Source organism: Peromyscus maniculatus, chromosome 11 (genome assembly GCF_049852395.1).
Source record: "Peromyscus maniculatus bairdii isolate BWxNUB_F1_BW_parent chromosome 11, HU_Pman_BW_mat_3.1, whole genome shotgun sequence".
NCBI lineage: Eukaryota > Metazoa > Chordata > Mammalia > Rodentia > Cricetidae > Peromyscus > Peromyscus maniculatus.
Genome location: NC_134862.1, coordinates 65888747 through 65910785, shown reverse-complemented (window position 1 = coordinate 65910785; position 22039 = coordinate 65888747). Strand labels below are relative to the sequence as shown.

At 39.8% G+C, this 22039-nt stretch overlaps 2 protein-coding genes across 22 annotated transcripts in view; one reads left to right on the top strand and one right to left on the bottom strand.

Annotated features, from left to right (window-relative positions):
- The window catches only part of Ralgps2 (Ral GEF with PH domain and SH3 binding motif 2), a 140633-nt gene that overhangs the window by 82459 nt on the left and 36135 nt on the right, over positions 1–22039 (top strand). The gene's annotated exons all lie outside the window — the stretch shown is intronic.
- On the bottom strand, positions 167–20106 carry Angptl1 (angiopoietin like 1). Of its 2 annotated transcripts, none has more exons than XM_006973803.4 (5): positions 19745–20106; positions 13256–14101; positions 4008–4201; positions 2204–2474; positions 167–848 (listed from the first exon to the last, which is right to left on the bottom strand). In XM_006973803.4, exons 2-5 carry the CDS (start codon positions 14073–14075, stop codon positions 661–663), a joined length of 1473 nt encoding a protein of 490 aa, XP_006973865.1. In that variant the 5' UTR covers positions 14076–14101; positions 19745–20106; the 3' UTR covers positions 167–660. The 2 variants fall into 2 exon arrangements, with proteins under 2 accessions (XP_006973865.1, XP_076403875.1); XM_076547760.1 differs by having other exon boundaries at positions 13256–14050; positions 19745–20044.

Sequence of the window (22039 nt, the reverse complement as noted above, 5' to 3'; positions counted from 1 at the left end):
TCAGGTGATTTTGGTAGTAGCATATCATGAATGTCAAGAAATTAATCTGTTTTTATGCATTTCCCATTTAAGTAATGAGGGTGTTAGTTATGCATTTTAAAGTGATTCATATTGTATTTTGTGTCCTAAATTACTGGTAGAAAATAATTACAAGTGAAAAACATAATTCAATTTAAAATTTTATTTTAAATTTTTATTCAATGGAAAAACATATTTTCAGTGGCAAAACTAGAGATCTTTCTCTAATTTCCTGTCTATATTTTCATAAATAAAATGAACTGCATGGCTGAAGTCTTAAAATTATTTTTTCATTGAACATTAGAGCAGTGTTACATTTTTTTAAATAAATCATTAAGTATCTTGATCATGTATTTGGATTTGATTCAAAATAAAGCTTTGTTTTACATCATGGCAGATATTTACATTTACCTGTATTCGGTCAATATAATTTTTAAAATAACAGATTTGCATACAAATAATCTTCTGTAGCATATTAAAGGAAAATGGAGCTATATTCACAGATACATTCTTATAGTCACAGTACAATTTATTTTACAAACTGGACTTGTAAAAACAAATTGTGCCAAGTAGCATGTAATGTTTACATTTGGGGAACTGAAAAGTGAAGTTCTGTGTAATTTATTTGGAGACTATCTGTCTTCAGTCAATACGCTTGATCATCATCTGAACGGCCCGCAAGGAGTATGACCCGCCTCTGTACTCAGCCCAGAAAATTCCATCTTGGTGCTTGCTTCTATAATGGCCTCCTCTGTACCATACTCCATTGAGGTTCGAGTGTGCACAGGCGTTGTACCACCAGCCTCCTTTATGAAAGTGCGCACAGTTTCCTGCAGAAGAAATACAGACACTGAAGTAAAGTTTTTCTGCATATGACACTTTGCAAGCTGTCGAGAACGTGTGCTTCCTTCCTTTAGAGCGATTTGAGTGACGCACCCCTGACTGACTCCAGTCATGTTCATCTTGGTCACTCACATCACTGGAACTACCTTATTCATTTCAGTTTTTGCCTACTTTACATTTATGCACATTCCATTTTCTGCCTAGTAGAGTAAATAAAATGCAGTGTTTGTGTGTAAGAAGTATACGAAGAGAAAGGAGAGAGAAACAGATTGACTAAGGAAGATGGTAGAGCTTGAGAGAAAATTGAAATCTAAAAATAGCCTAACTCGTAATTAAATGAGTTATGAGCAGAAAGGTGGATTTTCCTTCCTGTCTCTCTTCTTCTGCTAGTAGGGAATAAGTTAAAATAGTGCCCAGTGTGCTACTGGATGAGGTAATAACTGTTTAATAAGCTGTTCAGGAAAGGTTCTTATGAGATGTCATCATCTGAATCTCATTTTTAAACAACACTCATCCAAGGGTTTGATGACCGCCATACTCTGTTCCCTACTGCCAACTTGACATAATCTACATCACCTGGGAAGGGAGTCTCATTGGGGATTGTGTAGGTTAGTTTGGCCTGTGGACATGCTTAATTAAGACATGGATTGTCTTAATTAAGGTAATTGGGGTAGGAAGATCTGCCTGCTGTGGGTGGTTATCATTCCCTAGGCAGAGATCTGAACTGTCTTAAGAGTGAAGAAAGCAAGTTGAGCACTAGCGTGCATACTTTGATTGCTCAGTTTCCTGATTATGGGTGTGATGTCACTGACTCCCTCACGCTCTTGCCACATGACTTCCTTGTTACAGTGAACTGTGCCTTGGAACTGTGAGCTGAAATGAACCCCTTCAGCCTTTCCCTACGCCTTGGCTGTTTTTGTCACTGTTTTATCACAGCAAAGAACACGAAACCAAGAAGCATTACTTGGTTTCAGTTTTCTAAGAATATCTAGCAGCACCTAATAAATTATTTTGGCTCCTCTTGGAGGCAACCTCCAAAGGGCAGAAATTTAGTTCCTTGCTAAATCTCCAGATCTACATTTTCTGACATATGATAAGGGTTCAGCTAGTATATGAATGTTAGGCAGAGTTTCGTTTCCAAGCAGATGCAGCTTGGTTCTCTCAGATCATGTTCTTCCCGAAGAACATTGGGGTTGCCTTAGAAATCCTAAATATTCCCTTTGACTGTGTCCAAAATAACCTTTCTGAGATTTGGAAGCATATAATACACTTTAGTAACTTGACTCTTAATGCATACATAGAAGGTGGTAATTGTACAGCCATGCTTGTTTGTTTGTTTTACCTGTATACATATCTTTATCTCTGTCCAGTGTGGTGAATTGTTTACCATTATGCCACATCATAGAATCCCCTGCATTCCCCTGGTAAGTTCCCAAGCGCAGTCTGTAAGATTCACTTTCGGGTTCCAGACGAAAACTACTATACTCTGCATAGACCTTCTTATCACTCCAGTCTTCTAATTCAATCAGCAGCTTATAATTGTCTTGATTACTGAGCTTATAGATATTGTCCAGTCCAAGCCAATACTCTCCATCAATGTTTCCAAACCCTTTCTGTTAAAAAACACGGAAACAGAACGCATATAGATAAGTACAGAGATAGTAAATGTTACTACGGCTACAAGTTAAGTTTAGACCCTGAGTAGAATGAGGCTTTTGTTCATTCAGGGTAATTTGACTTCTGTGGTTTTAGGGAAGTCTTTTTGTTTTGCTTCTTTATCTTACTGTCAATACTAATTTACGTAGCTTCAAATGCTACAAAGAGTAAAAGCAGAAAACCACAGAATGTGTTGATAGCTACTAAAAACATTGACTGAACTCCCTCAGTCTTGATCACACCCTCATCCAAAGTTGTCAGTTCTCAAAGTATGTGTATAGAGAGAGTACATAAAATCACGACCATTGTTCAATCAAAATGATGGTGTGTTAAGACAAATAATTGTTTATTTTATTGTAAGTAAAAAAATAAGTATTGTAGTAATCTTTAAAGTTCACCCTTTGAAAATTATAAATTACTATCTGAAAGAATTGGGCTACTGTATTTTAATAAACATTTGACATGACATTGGAGATTTGCAGCAGAATAGATTTAGTAAACTTCATCTTAACACTGAAAGTTTGTCTTAAAAAAAAAACTGCAAGGAAGGTGTTGTGTGTGTGCATGTGTGTGTCCATTTGAAGCAGTTACTTGTTTAGAAATTTCCATCATTTATGACCGGATATATTAATGTTTCATCCTTAACTGGCAGTCAAATTTTCCTAATAATGAGTAAGCATGTGGTTACTTCACAGTTTTAAACAAGGAGTCAGCGCTCTAGAAAACCTTTTCTTCCCTGTCTAGTACCCTTAACTGATGACAGACATGTGTATATCTCACTCACAAATTACCATTATGAACATCAGAATTATCAACATACCAGTTGTTACTTCCACAAATTGATATCACATGATTTGGTTCAATCTAGGAATCTTATTGTGTTCCCTATGACCCATGTCATGATACAAACTTAAAGCATGGTTATTAAAAATAGTCCAAGAAGGGGGTCATTTTTTTAAAAGTTGTATACTTTGTTATTGCTTAAATACTACAATATTATAAACAAACAAGTAGTTGCATTCAGATGTGGAATTGAAGTGCTGGAGAGATGCTTAGTGGTTTGGATTCCCAGCACTCACACGGCAGCTCAGACACCTGGAACTCCAGTTCCAAGGGATCCAGTTCCTCTTCTGACCTCCATGGGCACTGTCTGTACATTGTGTACATAATAAATGCAAGCTAAACACACTCATACAAATAAATAAATAGATTTAAAATTATTAAAGTAGAATTAAGTTATCTTTGTAAAATGTGCATGTGTGTATAAGTTATCCATACTCAAAGGAGCATTTAAAAGGATATCTTACATTTTATTTTCACATTTTAATTTTAGCTGTACAACTAGAGGTGAGCATAAACCTTTTGCTAGATAAAGAAAATCATATGGATAGTTATGTTTTCAACTGCATGCCTTGTTTATTGCCTAGCATGGTCACTATTGCAAGACCTGCTTGGGTCCACCTTCCCTTGATGTGAACTCACTCGTTTACCTTATAATTTTCCCAGTTTCTGAAGAAGTTGACAGAGCCATCTGTCCTTTTCTGAATGACAGTCCAGCCCCCAGGATCCACACTGTTCTCACACCATAACTGCATCGGTCCATTGCTGTTCTCTGGTCTGATCATGTAGATCCCACTGGCTGAGTGCCCAGCTTCTTTTGCTTGCTGACAGTCTTTGAATGGCCCTGTAATTTAAATAGTCATGTTTGAGAAATGTAAAAGATAAGTATTAAAATAGTGTTTAAATTAAGATTCTTACCTTCATGTCTATCTTTACAAATGACCATACTTTATCTGCTGTGTACATAATGCTCTACAAAAGTTAAAGAAACTAAATTTAAAATATGTATTCAAACTAAAGGGGTGAAATCAGTCCCACTAGTCAGAGCATTCACTTGTTTCATCTCCCATTCTTCTCTGCTTTGTACTTTATAAATTTGCACTCGTAAAACACACAGAGCATCGTGTTGTCTTTTGTATTGGACAGATGTTTCCTTGAAGCCGTGATCTTCATTCTGACACTAGAGTAGCCACTGGTACTTCGGTTTTCTTCCTCTCTCATATGGACATTAAAGTTTTTTCTGATTTTGCTATAATTAATACTGTGCTAAATGACATCATCCTTACTAACCTTACCCTTTTTTTCATACTTAAAAAATGCTGAGGATTGATCTACTGGTATTACCAAACATATTTTCCTAGTGCCAGACTTATACAGTGTCTGACCTTTTATTTCAGTGGAACACACAGAGTTTGTATGTGTAGAGCACTCCAGTCTAGTAAGCTTTGTCAGGATTAAGTATTGTGTTTCCGTTTTGGAAACTTAGTCATGTTCATTCACTCATTCATTAAATGCTAAAAAGCCCTAAAATAAAGAAAATGGAATCTTCCCAAAATACGTAATCTTCACTTTCCTTCATATAAAAAAATACCCGTCAGGCCAGGTGTTGAGTCCAGTACCTTTAATCCCAGTACTCAGGAGGCTAAGGCCAGATGCTGGCCACAAGTGTAAGGTGAACACACTGAGTTCTGGACCAGTGTGGCTTCAGTGAAGACGCTGTCTTAAGGGTCTTCCTAAGATACTGAATTACGGCTAAAAATGATTTTCTTACCAAAGCTGCCCAGTGGCCCTGTGATGGCTTTCAGTGTTGTGCAGATAGTAGTTAGTTAAGGTCATGTGAGGTGGTGGTAAGCCCTTGCTCATGTGCTCCCTGGTAAATGTTTGAGTTGCTGGGAAATGTTTGTCTTTTTCTTTCATAGCACCAGCCGTTCGGTATTTTTAAATTTATTCTGTGCACACATGTCAGAGGACAGCCTGCAGGAGCAAGGTCTCTCCTTCCATCATGTAGGTCCTGGGAACTGATCTCAGGTTGTCAAGGTTGCTCACGTGGGCTCTTGCCTCCTAGACATTGTATCTTTAGCCAGTAAGATTTCAGCTTTTAAAAATGACAAAACCATGATGTTAAGTCATTTGGAATCTGATTTGTACATTGTGGGATCTGGAGAAAACACCCTCTAGTTCTGCTGAACATCCTTGAGTTCCATCCTACACCAGTGTTTCGGGCCTTTCATTTTAAGCATGCACAAATTATGACTCAGAAGAAAACACTTATGCTAAAATGAAGATACAGTTGAATAAGAGAAAGTTTTAAATCCATTTGTCGGTGTTTTTTTTTTTTTTTTTACTAAATACTTTTAAATTCTGGCATAATTTTTAAATATCTGAAAATAGTCAAAGTTCTTAAAAGAATTTCTGTTCTATAATTATAATAGGATTACTGGAATTTTGAGAAATGTGTTACATACATTGTGCTAAGAACATAGTGTTGCCCCATTGGATCTTACTAAGATAAGTTCATTTTATTATGTAAATACTGCAGCTTTTCTGTCATTGGAGGGGCTCCTGGGGAGTGTGAGCTCTTCCTTCTGGGTTGCCCGTGAGGGTGGAGACGCATGTGTTGTATGAACTTCACTTCTTCTGTTGTAACTGTTCGTCAGTCAAGTTTGTTAGTAAATGAACCAGTCTGTTCACTTTAAATAAAAGGAAATGGAAAGCTATAGGCAAAAAATGAGAGCGCCAGATTCTTTACTCCATATTTTTGTAGTTCATATATAACTTACAATTTTTTTTGTCAGTATCTATACCACAGATTACTAGTAAAAATAAGATAACCTGGAAAAAAACGTTCACAATGTTTAAACGTAAAAGTAAATATGTTTTAAAATAACATTAGGTATTGCTTTTCTTCTTCTTTTTTTTTTTTACTCTCAAAGTTTCATTGGCTTCTTTTTTCTTTTCTGGGATTTTCTCATCTTTGCATCTGTTAATGAAGGCCTCAGAGACAATTGCTTTAATTTTTTATTTTTTTTTTTAATTTTTGTTCTTTGCCTCCCTAGTTTGCCGAAGTCGTTTGTTTTTTATCTTGACGTGGGATTTCACCATGTAACCCAGGTGGGCCTGGGAGTGGTGGTGTGGTGCAAGCTTCTCTTAAACCACAGTCATCCTGTCTCAATCTCCCAGGTGCTGGAGGTCCAGCCCTTGTGGTCATAACTGGCTCAGTCATCTCTTTTCAAGTCATGAGTGGATTTGGGGGTCTCAGTCAAAGTATCCAGACATTTCCCTCCTTCTTCCCTTTTTTGAGACAGGCCTTGATTTCCAGATCCTCCTGCCTCAGCCTGCAGGGCTGGAGTTGGAATGTACGCAGTGTGCTGCCCTCTCCTCAAAGCCATTGTTAGCTCAGTGCTTAACTGAACTATCGTCAGAGTACCTGTCAGTAGTCCCTTTTTCTCTTCGTTCTGATCCTCACATGCAGAAGTAACGTCCTAAATTACTTCAGTACTTTATTTATTAATTCATACATGCTCATGAAGACATATTGAATGTCATTTCTACCACAGAGAGATAAGACATTACTGAAAACCCTCAAGTTATAAAAATTCATAAACTAAAAATAACACCTGATTTTAGCCATACACATACTCTGCATTCTGCTGAATTACATGTGGTGCAAAGCACTGCTACGCTTGTGGAAAATCCACGAATACTGATGTTACTTTTTCTCTTCCTAAATCACATAACAATTTCTCGGGCTAGTGAGATTGCTTAGTGGTTAAGAGCACTGACTGCTCTTCCATAGGACCCAGGTTTAATTCCCAGCACCCACATGGCAGCTCAAAACTGTCTGTAACTCCAGTTCCAGGAGATCTGGCAGCCTCACACATACATACAAGCAAAACACCAATGCACCAAGATAAAAACAAAAGTTGAAAAGAGGAACAATTGCATGATACAGGAGCGTATGTTGTAGTCAGGCCGGAGAAGAAGAATTACATTTCAGATAGAATGAAAACTTTAATTTCCAATCAGGGAGAGAAGTGTAAGGAAAAGTGAGGACTCCCAGCCCCATGCTTTGATTAGACTGCATGACACATGGTAATGTATTTGTTTATTCATAGACAGGGGTTTATCTTTGGCTGGGTATCCATGGTTTGAGCCCATTTGGGGACTCTCCTATATTTGTACCACATCATTTCTGATGGTAGTCATTTTCAGAATTTCATCGATTTTATATTTGTTTTAAGAAGTGTCTTTTCTGGAGGATGGAGGGAAGCTTTAGTCTGTAACTTCTTCCTGTCCGAAAACCTGAGTTTTCGGGGATCCAAATCCCCAGTGTTCCCATAAAAGCTGGGCATGTCTGTAATCCCAGCGCTGGCTTGGAGGTCAGAGACAGGAAGATCCTTTAGCTCATTGGCCAGCCAGTCTAACCAAATCAGTGAACTACAAATGTAATGGAAGACCTTATCTCAGAAAGGTGTACATCAGTCAAAGAGGACGCCCAGTGTCAACCTTTGGCCACATGCACACAAATGAAAAAAAGTTTTTAATTTAAAAGAATGGTCTTTTCTGAATCTAGTACAGGCTAGACTATTTCTAGGTCCAGAGATAACTAAACAACCTTGTGGTTAAGTGGGAGGTGAGAGACAATGGTAAGGAAAGGTTAGTTCCCTGCAGTGTGGTGAGCTTGGGATGAAGTGGTAAGGAAAGGTTAGTTCCCTGCAGTGTGGTGAGCGTGTGATGACGTTTCAGGCAGAACGTGTTGTAAGGATGTGAAGTGACAGCTGACGTTGAGCAGGAGTGTGTTGTCTTCCTGTGTCTCCGCCAAGCCGAAGAAATGAAAGTTGGGCTCATTGGGACTTTGGTGGCCTCACTAAGCCACATGCAGACAACATGCCAAAGTGTGTTTACTCTTACACAGCTCTTAGAGGTTTGTGTGTCTGAAATATAGATGACAGGATGCTGTTTACAGCCTGTCAGGTGGGCCAGAGACTTGGCTCAGTCATGTGCTTGATCGTTTTACTTGAAAAGTCCAGTCATGGTGGAACTTCTAGAGTTAGTCACATATTGTTCCTGAATTGTGCCTTTTAGGGAAGTTAGGGTGTCTAGGAGTGTATTTTATTATATTTTAAATTCTTATTTAAGGCCTGGTAGTATTTCTTTTACTGACACGGGGTGCTTTGTGGGCAGTGCACTTAGATACTGTTCCTGTCTAAGCAGGTTCCAGGTTCCCTTCCGGTTCCTGCTGCTTCTCCAACTTCGCCTCTCAGTGTTTACAGCATGCTCGCTTGAGTGCAGTGTGACCGTTCACATTCTGTTACAAACATATACTTAAAAGTGGCCCTTTTGATTAATGTAAGTTGTTGTAAAATATTTAGAAATGTCACAGTGTGGGATGGTGACAAATGCCAGGCTGAGTAGCCTCTGACTTCTGCCGGGACAGGAGGGTTCTGCACTGTGTCAGACTTGGGACTCAACTTGGCCATGGAAACCTTACTGCCAGCACTCAAACATTTCAGATTTCTAGGCAACTTAAAGATGGATAGATTTTTTTTTTTCTGCTGCTTAAAAGGTGCTTAAATGTTTAAACAAATTGAAGAATTCTAGGTTGTCTGAATCCAGTTTCCATTTGATAAAACTTCCAATACATGCAAATTTAAATTTCCCTTCAACTTTACTAATCCAACCTGTTTTTGACAGTGAACCTTGTGTTTACAGTTTAAGTATCTGTTTGGCTTAATTGATAGAAACCTCAGGAAATGGGAGCGCTGATTACTTTGTGGAAGACAAGGATAAGATAAGCAGTGCTTTTGCTCCTCCTTAGTAAAGACAGTAAATGTCAGAATTCAGTGCTTGCTTTTTATAAATACACTGTTAGCCCATTGTGTACTGTTGATCTTGACAGAAACATTTTCTCCTTGTTGCTTTACATGCCTTTTAAAATTGTTGTTCTAGAATTAGATGATAGTTTTTAAAGAAATTAACTTCTTTTTCTGGATCATATTTAACACTAATAAAAATTCTTAAAACTACTAGTAGAAAATTATCAGTTTTATTTTTTGAAAATCCAAATTAACTTAATGCTTTGCATATTATCAAACAAATTTACCCTGATTCAGAAATTTAGGGCTTCAAAGGTTATAGACAGGAAGACTATATACCTTCAAAGGGTATGGACAGGAAAACTGTATACCTTCAAAGGGTATAGACAGGAAAACTGTATACCTTCAAAGGGTATAGACAAGAAAACTGTATACCTTCAAAGGGTATAGACAGGAAAACTGTATACCTTCAAAGGGTATAGACAGGAAAACTGTATACCTTCAAAGGGTATAGACAAGAAAACTGTATACCTTCAAAGGGTAGGGACAGGAAAACTGTATACCTTCAAAGGGTATAGACAGGAAAACTGTATACCTTCAAAGGGTGTAGACAAGAAAACTGTATACCTTCAAAGGGTAGGGACAAGAAAACTTATACCTTCAAAGGGTATAGACAGGAAGACTGTATACCTTCAAAGGGTATGGACAGGAAGGCTATATATCTTCAAATAATTTCAAAGGGTATAGCCATTCCTCTAAAATCAAACTTGTATTAACCCTTTTCTTGCATGCAGTAATCTTGAAATAGGCTTCATTCATCTCCTATGATACACATTTTAATTTTTCTCAAAGCAGAAAAGATTTTGTGTGGTGAGTTTGACTCTTTGAGTTCCTCATGTAAGTGGAGTCACAGTCTTTGTCATTTTGTAGCTGAATGAATGCCCTTTAAGTAGTACAGGCTTTTGTGTCTCTTGCACTGTGCATGTAGAGACTCCAGCATAACTCCCTACATGTATAGTATAGTAATGATTCTCTTGGAGCCAGAACATGTGTGAGCATAATAGCCGTCTGTTGTTAATAATTTTGTATAACTGTCCAAACAGTATTAAACACTTTTCTCTAGAGTTGTAAAAATAATTTTATCATATTATATAAAGAGATAAAATAGTAGCCTTAGTAACTGTTGCTTGTAATAATGTATATTTGTTAAGAATGAGGCTATTAGAACTGTAAGGCACATGACAGGCATCTAGTCCATTCAGCACTAGTGTTACTCAAGGCATATAAAACAGGCCAAGTCACTTACCCAAGATCGGGAATGAGGGAAGTGGCACTTGTTATAATATAGCTGAGTGTATTCATAACTTTGTTTATATAGTAAAACAGAAGTAATGTTTACTGAAACTAATAGTGAAAAGGTTATCTCTGTGCTTTAATTTTTACATTAAAGACTGATTTCTTAGGACTGCTAGGTACACCATTGTTTTTGTGAACATGAACCACACATTAGGGATTGAGCATGTCAGATCCCTGGCATGGATTTAATTCCATGAGTTTTCTTGTACTGAAGTTCTGTGTATGAAAAGCCTACAAAATGATGCTTTCATTTTGTAAAGCATTTTCTTGGCTTGTTATATAAATAAATAAATATACACATCTTCATTTCTTCTAAAATTGATGATGCCATTGACTTAAATTTCAGGATCTACTTAGAAAACTCGACAGCAGTTGTTTCCAAACTTCTATAATTGTACCTCCCATAGCTTGATAAAATACACCTCAGTTATCTTTCTACAAATAACATATGAACTACTGTACTGATAAATCATATACTTTAAAAGCTTCATAAAACTTGTTTTGAAAAGGATAGGAAAGATGAATGTTTTTTCTTTTCTAAGTCCAGTGGATAATTTTGTACATGTTTTTGAAAATTAAGGGGCATGGGTTACTAATTAATGATCATCATTTACCTAATTTAATGATACCCTGATGGTTGCTGCTCTTAACACTTGTTTTCATGAAGACCCTTAGATTAACCACTTTAAGAGGCTCTGTGTTATCAAATCATCCAATGTTTTAGCACCAGCAATTGAGACATAGTATCCATCTGCCAGAAAGGAGCTTATATTTTAGAATGCATGTGGTGATATATTGTGTACCCTAATAAAATTTGTCTGAAGATCAGAGAACAGAACAGCCACTAGAATAAACATAAGACCAAGCAGTGGTGGTGTATACCTTTAATCCAAGCAGACAGGAGGCAAAGATCTGTTTGGATCTCTGTGAGTTCAAAGCCACCCTGGACTACATGAGATTGACTCAGTCTACGAGAGAAACAGAGCCAGGCAGTGGTGGCACACACCTTTAATCCCAGTATTTGGGAAGCCATACGCCTTTAATCCCAGCACTAAAAAGGAAGTAATACAGCTGGGTGGAGAAAGGTATATAAGGCGTGAATACATGGGAACTGAAAGCCTTTTCAGGCTGAGGCATCCTAGAGGTAAGACATGGCAGTGGCTTGTTCCTTTGTCTCTCTGGGGTTTTTATTAAAAGACTATTTAGCAATTTGAGCAACAAACGCATTTCTCTTAGATGTGCTGTGGGTTCTTGTAAAGGTAATATAATTCAAGAAATGTATGCAACACAGACAGTAGAGGTATTTGTGGAAATAAACAATAACTTGAGGCCCGTGGAAGTTTGACAAAATAATTATTTGGGGGCTTACTTATTCATTCCTCAAATACAGTTCTACAAGATGACATGCCAAACTTGGTCCAGCAGGGAGACAAACAAATCTCAGTAATTACATTGTAGTGTGGAGTAGAAGACAGATTCAAGAAATAGCCCAGGACTCGGAGAAAGAGCCGTTTAGTAATGTCTGTCTGAGTCTTGGAAGGCATAGCATTAGTCTTTAAAGCCTTGATGTAAACCTTGATCACCCATATTTCAGTAGAGGAAGCCTTGGCATAGGAAGTAATAGACTGTCCTAATGCAGGCGGCCAGCGTCTCTTAAACCAAAAGCCCAGGTGATCTTTGATATCTTGAGATGTGGGGGACCTCTAAAATACAGTGTCTTGAAGACAGCTCGTTCACATTGTGAACAAAGAAGATGTCAGTGGAAGACCAGGGAAGTTAGAAGACTCTAATGTGACAGTGTGACTCTTAAGGCTGAAGCAGAGGTCCCCACTGCTGCAGACAGCCACCTTGTGCTGTTTCTCTGGAGCCCTTCCTATCTCCTGCCTTTTCAGTTAGTAAATGGCTACTGTTTTCCTTCCGGGCGTCTGAGTTTTCCCTCCACCATAAGGAAGAAGTCATCTTATAAAAGGTTCAGGAGACGGCTCATGGGAAAATGGATGCACATGTGAACGTACTAAGTGAGACAAAGGAGTCTGCTTGTTTACTGGTCCCCCCAGAGTCCGGACTCAGAAAGTGAGAAGAGGAATTCAGACATTGAGGCCGAGCTCTCAGTATCAGTGTAGGAATTTTTAACGTTGACAAAACATCAGCCTTGGAAAATAGAACCGCTCTTTCTCCTGAGGTAACAGAGCTCGGTTATGTATAGATGTTTTGAAGTTGGAAAGAACAGGAGCCCAGGATCTGATTAGTCACAGAGCAGTGTTAGGGATCAGACTCTTGAGTCTGCGCAGGCTGGAGAAGGAGAGCAAAATTGTAAGTGTTCTTTTTGAAGAGGATGCGGGCAAGAGGAAGCAGAAAGGATTCTGAAGGGTGGGGAGGAGGTGGAGCTGGGGCTGCAGGCTCAGGGTGCAGAGCGAGTCTTCATAGTGTGTCTGTCAGTGGTCATCCCTCTCACTGACAGCAGCCTCCGTCATAAGAGTGTGGATGGAAGAGTGCTGTCTCACAGGGAAAAAACCCAAACTTTATATAAGCACCTAGAAACTTAGAGCAGGGAGAAGAGAGAGATTGTATATCAAATCCTACTACTACCTTTTAAAATTGAAATTTTAATTGGACGTGTGTAATGACATCCCCACACAAGAACAAAGGCTTATTAAGAGTATTGTTGCCTGAATTGTATAGCATGCTAACTCCTTTCTTCCATTGACCAGTAAGAGCTAACTCACCTTCATTGATGAAAGTTACTGCTGGAATCTTGAAAGGACTTTTGGTGGGAGCTGTTGCCAGGTCCGGTGGTGGCATTAAGTCTCTGGGATAGCCTGGATCCCTCTGTATCTCATTGCCTCCCAGCAGACCCGGTGTGTACTGGGGGCTGTTAGGAATGTGTCGGGGCACAACCTGGACAAGAGGGGGAGACACGTGGGTGTCTTGTCGGGAGAATATCCTCAAGCACTGTTCTTCCAACACCGTGATCATCACAGACTGGTTATTGACGAGGTCAGTCAGGGATGCATACTTCACCTCTAGTTCCCTGTACCTTGTCGCCATCTTCAGCATTTCCGTGGTGACATTGAGGATTTTGTTTTCCAGCTGAGAAAGCTCGAGTGAGTTATCTCTTTTCCGGATAATCTCGTGTAGTAGTTGCATATAGAGTTGGGTGACTCGAGAGTTCATGTTGCGGCTTTCCTTTCTCAGCAGCTTCACCTCGTTCACAATGTTCCCGTCTACATCCACCACCAGTTGCAGAACGTCAATCTCGCGTTTCTGCCTGGAGAGCACATCCTTGAGGTTCTCAAGGTCCATCCTGGTGACCATGTCTTTAATAGTGCCTGTATCTTGACCTTTGGTGTTGACACAGATGGGCCCTGTTATTTTTTGTTCAGGGACCAAGAATGTATAGGAACATTTCTTTGCTTCCTCCTTACCATCTGTGGCTCGGGGATACCTCCTTTGGGTTACTTTTTTCACTTTGAACTGTCCTCCTTTGCAATGACCAGTGCCCAGTAGAAAGAGCAGCACACCTAGGGTCCAAACAAAAGCCTTCATTTTGAAATGAAGTTGTACCACAGCGTCTTTTGGAAAGCAATTGAGTGAGGAGAAAACGTAGAAAGAATTAATGTCAATTTACATGCAGATCAAAATCACATTGAGATTTCATCTTATCCCTGCTAAAATGGCTATTATTAAAAACCTAACAGATGCTGGCAAGGGTGAGGGTGGAGGCCCTTTATCCACAAGTAGTGGGGATATAAACTAGTAAGGCCACTGTGGGAATCAATGTAGAGGGTCCTCAAACAGGAAGTAGAACTGCCAAGCCAGGTATTGGTGACACACGCCTTTAATCCCAGCACTCTGGAGGTAGAGGCAGGCTGGTCTCTGAGTTCGAAGCCAGCCTGGTCTAGAGAGCTAGTTCCAGGACAACCAAGGCTATACAGAGAGACCTTGTCTCGAAAAACACAGTAACAGAAAGAAAAGCAAGAACTAGAACTGCCCTATGCTTGGGCTGTTTCACTCCTGGAAATCTATCCGAAGGACACTTACGTCAACATACTTCAGAGGTGTTTGCTCACAGAGCTGAGTGATGGAATCAGCCTAGGTATCCATCAAGAGAAGAATGGATGAAGAAAATGTGGTATATATGCACAATGGTTCAACCATAAAGAACAAAATCAAGTCGTTTGCAGAAAAATAGATGGAATTGGAGTCTTCTTACTAAGGAAAATAGGCCAGACTCTAAAAAGCAAATATATGGAACCTAGATTCTTTATAGACATACATGATACTCACACCTGACTTGAAAATATGGAATTAGGAAAATAGGAACTTACTTGAGGAAAGGACAAGGAGAGATATTGGTGTATGAATATGGTCAAAATACATGATACACTTGAACAAAAATATTGTGAAGCCTGTTGCTTTCTACAGTGAATTTAAGCTAATCATTCTTAGATCAGTAATATTTTTTTAAATTTCTGTGTTAGTTACTTTTTTGTTGTTATGATATTACACCATGACCAAAATCTACGTATGGGAGAACCAAAGTATTCTGGTTTACCCCTCCAGAGAGATGAGAATCTCTCATGACGGGGAGGCGTGGTGGCAGGAGTCCATGAGGAGGGAAATCTCCAACAAGGACACCTCCTAAACCTCCCCCAACAGCGCCACCCACTGGGCCAAGTGTCTAAGTACGTGAGCCCGTGGGGGACAGTTCTCACTCTGCCCACCGCAGCATGTACAGGAACACTGAGGGGTCAGGACTAGTAAATTAGATTTGACTTGAATTCTTAAGTTCATTATTAAGTTAGAATTTTGATACTTGTTTAAAGATTAGATCCGCAGCTCTTGCAGCTGCCACCTTATATTGCATTTTTTTGTCCCAAGCTCATTAAATAGATTTGATCAGTGCCCATCCTGTGAAAGGCACACTTCAAGGTGCTATGAGAGCTTTTAAGACCAAAAAAGTACCTTCCTTTAGAAAGCTCACTCTCCAAAGACCGAAAACAGTACATAATGTGTCTAAGATAGTAGTTAAGGCATTGCTTGGTTAGTACTGCAGTCTAGGTAGTCTTACTGGTCAGTGTTGCAGAGTAGAATGATATCGTATAAGACCAGTTAAGTTGGTCTTCACTAAACACCATGACTTTTTTTGAACCTACCAAGTCAAACAGTTTTGCCATGACGTGTTTTGGCAGCATCTGCTTTTGAGACTGGAGACAGGCTTAAGAATGACAGGATGCTCACAGTCCTCGTGGGCAACTGTGTTCCCTGCACTGCAGGCACGCATGCGCTCCACGCCTACAGGCGATCCCCGGGTGTCTTCTGTTAGGAAAGTCTAGTGGGTTGTATTTAGGTAAAAAAAAAAAAAATCCTAATTTTCAACAGCATTACCAAATTGGCTATTGTGCAAAAGAACCTTTTTGTGCTCATGGTGTGTGGGAGGACAGAGACACTAATATTAGAACCAGGTCTAGATCTTGGGTTCCCTGGCCCTCAGTCAGTATCAGTGGCGGCAAGACTTAAGTCAGAATGTGTGCTTGGACTGTGTCCTGTTGGCTGTGGCCGAGGAGAAGTACCTGTTCTTTAGAGTCCAACACCGTAACTCTTTGCAGAGCCCAGAGCTCTCCCTTTCTCTTAGTGAATCCCAGCCGAGCAGTGCAGTGGAGTGAGGAAGTGTATTCATGTGATCAGGTTCGTGAGCAAGCCGGACGCATAGCAGCTTGATGCTGTCTGCTGTTGGTACGGCTAGCTGTGGGCACTCTGGGAGCTTTTCTTACCTGCTCCTCTGCCTGAGCCCTTGCTTCTTGAAGAGGTTAGACCCCACGTGGTGCACACAGGACTGACAGCCCAGCAGTGACACCCTGGGTCCCTGGTGGGTGCTCTTAGGGAGAGACCACTGTCTTTAGCCCCTTACCAAACCAGTGTAGTCACAACCCAGTGAGGCAGATGATTCTGATACTCCTTTTCACATGAACTGGCACCCCAGAGTGCCCATTATCACTGGTCACACAGCTGTTAAAAGGTAGAGCCAAGCTGGTGGTAGTGACCACGCCTTTAATCTCAGCACTCAGGAGGCAGAGGCAGGTGGATCTCTGAGTTCAAGGCCAGCCTGGTCTACAGAGTTCCAGGACAGTCAGGGCTACACAGAGAAACCCTGTCTCGAGGTAGAGCCAGAATTCGCACCCAGGCAAAAGACACTAGAGTTGATGCTTTTATTAACCACGCCATCATATGGCTCTGCTCTCCAAACTGCTCTCTGTCAGGAAACTAAAAGCAGTGTCTCACTTACGGAGAAGTCCCGGAGAAGAAAACACTCGGGTGGGATTCAAACACTAGACCTGCACTGTCGTGTCTGTCGTAACAAAAGGCACCTTGGCGGGTGTGGCTTGTGGCTTTCCCCGTCCTGTTCCTTTTTGTACAAAGCCCGTGCGGGTCATCCTGTGCCATCGCTGTCATTGTTTTTACACCCACACTTTGTCACTGACATTCCTCTGCCTGTGTGCACTCTGCCAGTTGGTGTTTGTGATTCACTAGAACGCACACACACACACACACACACACACACACACACACCACACACACACACACACCACACACACTCACTACACACACACACACACACTCACTACACACACACACACACACACACACACACACACACACACACACACACACACACAGGTTTCTTAGTGAAACATGGACTTGGAGCTGCTGTGAAGACTGCTGCCACCTGCTCTCAGAAAGCAAGTCTCCTCAGTTTGGGTATTTTTGGTTTAGTGCTGTGTTCAAAGAGGATAGATAATGAAAATAAGCAAAGAAGAGAAGAATGTGGGGAGAAGTTCTTTGGTGAAATCCTGACATTTACATCAAAGTCCTCTGTGCAGACTGGTGCAGAAGCACAGCACACAACTGTGTCCTGCTTCGCACTGTGACTTCTGACGCTGGGAAATACAATTCAGAGTCATCGTTTTCTCACAGAGCATCCTTTACGCTCCAAGAGTTACCTATACGAAAACTGATGGCAGATTTGGAGTTAGATTTACAGGAAATTCTTGGAATCGAAATGTAACTTTATTTAAAAAAGCAAACAAACAAACAGGGAACAATAAAAATAAATAGAAGCCATTAGCCTCTCATCAGAGATATACCCCTTTTCCTAAATCTCCTTTTATCATTTTAATAATAGAAAAGAAACTCTTGACTCAAAAATATTTAAATACTTTCTAGAATGAAATAAGCTACTGAGACAAGGAAATTTTAAATTTAAACATGAGGATTTTTGGTGTTTTGGTCAATTATCTGCCTTGCATCACTATGATTCAGAAAATCAGTCTTAAGATGATTAAAAAAAAAGTGGCAATTAAAAGCTCATTATGGTTATGGTGTTTGTTTTATGCTTCCTTTTTACAGCAGTGATGATCTCATTGTCCCTTAAAGCAGAGTTAGGCCCATTCTTAAGGAGTAGACTAGATACGTCATGAGCAAAGAACTGATTTTTAAAACTTGTTTACTATTACATTTTCTAAAAATATTCTCTTATATAATGTTTCCCCCATATGTTCAGTTTTAAAAGTGAAAGATCCATAAATCTGCATTACCTCGTAAAACCTTTCTATTTATGTTAAGTTTTTCCTAGGTCCCAAAAGAATGTTATAAATTAGTTAGAGCACACTGAAGCGTAAATCTGCGCCTTTGCCTGTAGTGGTTTTTAGAAAGAAAGAAAAAAAAATCTGTGCAGTTGTATTCATTTTCTTAGTTGTATTTCTCTTCGTGGTTGCTGTATTGCCAGCTGTAATAAGAAATAAATGCCTGGATCACTTCCTTTAGCTGTGCCTGAGATCTGAGGTTAGCTGTAAGAAGTACTAACCAGGGAGGTGAAGACTTTCCCGGTTGTCAGATGTGTTTGAGGAACTAACCTGAGAAAGCCCTAGAAATGGACCCCAAACAGACAAATCATTACCTGTGATTTGTGCGCGCAGACACACACACACACACACACACACACACACACACACACACACACACACACACACACACACACACACCCTACCTAAATGCCTACCTAAGGCATTGGAAGACCTGATGTTGAATGAAGTCCTGCTTTTATCTTGGCAAGCAGTAACAGAGATGATAGTGTTTCAAAATTGTGTATGACTTGGAAATTTTATCAGACGCTCCTGTAAAATATGTATTTAACAGAACTCTCAGAATTGAGAGTTTTAATGTTGAAGTAAAGTTGGAAAAAGTAGAGCTGAACATTATCATTATTTGTTAAAAATTCTTACCGCTAAAGATTAAAGGTCCAGGAATCTCTCATCGTAACAAACTTGGCTGTCTTTGGTGTTAAAGCTTGCTTTTGGTAAGCAGTAATTTCATAATTCTCAGGATTAACAGAGCTCCCAATAGAATATTGAAGGACACCTACGTCTTAGGTCTAGTTAAAACAGACTATTGACCTTTCCATTGCTTTTCAGTAGTTAAATCTTCTGAATTCTTATTGTTAATCCTTGTGACCCTAATACTTCTCAGTCCTGACCTTAGGTTTCATTGTTTGTTTGTATCAATAATTACTTTTGCAACTAATTCCAGTTAGAAGCAGTTTTAATCCAAAATGAAAATTTCCATTGTAGGTAAATTTAGGAAACTCTTTAAAATGATTAATTGTAACAAGAAATACCATAGATTAACTTAGTCTCCTAAAAGTTTTGTTCTGTTGTAATTGAGTTTTGTTGGAAACATTCAGCTAACCGGTTCTTAGCTTTGTTTTGTAGCCACACTTTGAGAGTCCCAATAGTTGATATACATCTTTACACATGCGCACGCACATGCACACGCACACGCACCCCATCGCCCAGAGGAGAAACTCGGCACGCGCACAATGGTTCTCTGTGGTTTACATCCTTTGTTGTTGACTGCTGTGCCGTAAGAGCTTAGGCATCGAGTGAGTGACTGTCACCTCTCCAGTGTCACTAGAGCGTTATTTTCAGAAACCCAGCATGTGTGGATAGTCGAGTCACTCTAGCTTGAACTTCAAGTAATACATTAATCATCCTGAAGAACTTCATGACTAGTTTTTACAGAAAGACACAAAACAAAACCTTCAGATTCAATCAGTAGCATCTGCTAAAACTCTTTGGTAGGTCTCTTAATTTCTAGTACAAAGGAAAATTACGCATTTGACAGAATTTTGAGTAAATATAAGAGAAACATTAAAGTACCTTTTGTGTCTGTTGAAAAATCAATCCAGAAACTTCGTCCTTCCCTGCTCTCTAAAAGATCAGTGTAGAAGTCTGTTCGTCTCTGACTTCAGGGGCAACTGCATTTTTGTTTCTGACCGTTGAGTCCAAGCAGTAAGGAACTTGTTTTTATAGCACTGTCGACTGAGTTTGACAGGCCACCTATGGAATTTGGGGCTGTCTGCGGACTTTCTCTACTCCAGCAGCGAATGCATTGTGGCTGTGCTGTCTGCTTCATGGAGAAGGGCTGTAACCAGCCGCAGCTGACAAACTGTCCGCAGCACAGTACTCCAAGAGTGATTCCCTCTCCTCCTCGGTAGACTCAAGTTCAGCCCACGTATTACGTCATTAGAAGACGGATGGAGCCTGGGGAGGGGGTGGAAATCTCCTCCTTAGGATTTCCTCTGTAGCCCTAAGTGGGGAGGGGGGGCTGGAGCTGCGGGAGGTTGAATAGCTCTGAACAAGGAGAGATTGTGTGCAGGTTGAAGGAAGGGCACCATCTGGAAACAGACTATCGTAGTTCAGCAAGCAATTATAAAATAAACATTGTAGTCTGCCGGCCACAGAGCTTTTGAGTTGAAAAAAACAGTACTCCGCTTTAGAAGTAGCGTCGCGCTGTAAGGAGCTAGACTTTCCCGGGAAGCAGCACCTAACATTCAACTCTGTACAGCCTCGGGAACATCTAAACATTTATTCTGGTGTCGCTGTTTCAGAACATTTTAAACCTTCAAGAAAATGTAACAGACTATTGTCAAGTTTCTTAAAACTGCTTTTATAGCTGAACCTTTAATCCCAGCACTTGGAAGGCAGAGGCAGTCGGATCCTTATGAATCTGAGGCCAGCCTAGAATGCACACAGTGAGCTCCAGGCCAGCCAGGGCTAGTGAGTGAAAACCTGACTCAAAAAAAAAAAAAAAAGAAAGAAAGAAAGAGAGAGAGAGAGAGAGAGAGAGAGAGAGAGAGAGAGAGAGAAAGAAAGAAAGAAAGAAAGAAAGAAAGAAAAATACACACACACACACACACAACTTGCTTTTATATGTAATCACTTAAAACAAGTGAAATTGAAGATAAATCTAGTGGGGTTTTTTTTTTTAATCTTAAATTCTGTGTTACATAATTAGTGCTTCTTTCCATCTCAAGTTCTGTGTTATGTAATGTGATTGTTTACAGAATTATCCCTGTCCTAGTTAGGGTTATTATTGCTGTGAAGAAACACCATAACCAAAACAACTTAGGGAGGAAGGGGTTTATTTGGCTTACACTTCCACGTCACAGTCCTTCATCAAAGGAAGTCAGACTGATGCAGAATCCGTGGAAGAGCGCTACTTACTGACTTGCTCCTTTTGTCTTGCTCAGCCTGCTTTCATAGCACTCACCAGCCCAGGGGGGCTAGACCCTCCCACATCAATCACTGATTAAGAAAATGTCCTACAAATCTGCTTACACCAGATCTTATGGAGGCATTTTCTCAATTGAGGCTCTCTCCTCTCAAATGACTCTAGCTTGTGCCAAGTTGACTTAAAACTAGCCAATATAATGCCTATTATTGTCTCTTATAATGCCTTATATTGTCTATACAAGGCAGTAACGAGGCAAAATGGATAAAACATTGAGTCAAACAAATGAAATACCATTTTATACCTATAAATTGGCACAAATTAAAATAGCGACTGTGAACACAGTGCATCAGTAGAAACTTGCACACTGTCAGTGTAAGTACGGATCGGTAGAGCTGCCAACCCTGCCGAGCTGTTGAGTCCCATCCCCAAGACTACTCACGTGGTAGGAGGAGAAGCCACTCCGCAAGCTGCCATCTGACCTGCATGTGTGCCACATAGCCTGTGCATGTATACGTACATACCCACATACGTACATACACACATGCATGCATGCATACATACATGAAAATAAATGTTTATTTAAATCTTCAAATATATAAAAGAATCAGGAAGATAACCATTTCAGTAGGTAATTCAAAGAAATACACATATAGGTAAAGAATACTGAAATGAGTGTACAAATAATTGCAAAATTAGTCAACAGTCACAGGGCATTAATCATTTACATATAATTCATCTGCATTGTTGTGGCCAAGAATGTCAGCAACTTAAGAGTATATAAAACAGCTTAGTCTCTAAAAGTATGCTCTGGAGATAGGTACCTAGGAGTGTTTCTTCCCCTCATTCGAAGTCTACCAGAATTTTTCCTGACCTATACAAACTGTGTGTGCATCAAATATTCCTTCAGAACAGACTAGATTACAGGATAAAATACCTGC

Coding starts and splice junctions, on each gene's coding strand:
- Angptl1 (XM_006973803.4), bottom strand. CDS start 14,075: ATGAAGGCTTTTGTTTGGACCCTAGGTGTGCTGCTCTTTCTACTGGGC. Junction 4,202..13,255: donor AGTAACTTTCATCAATGAAG/GTGAGTTAGCTC, acceptor TTTAAATTACAG/GGCCATTCAAAGACTGTCAG. Junction 849..2,203: donor AGATAAAGATATGTATACAG/GTAAAACAAACA, acceptor TTTCTTCTGCAG/GAAACTGTGCGCACTTTCAT.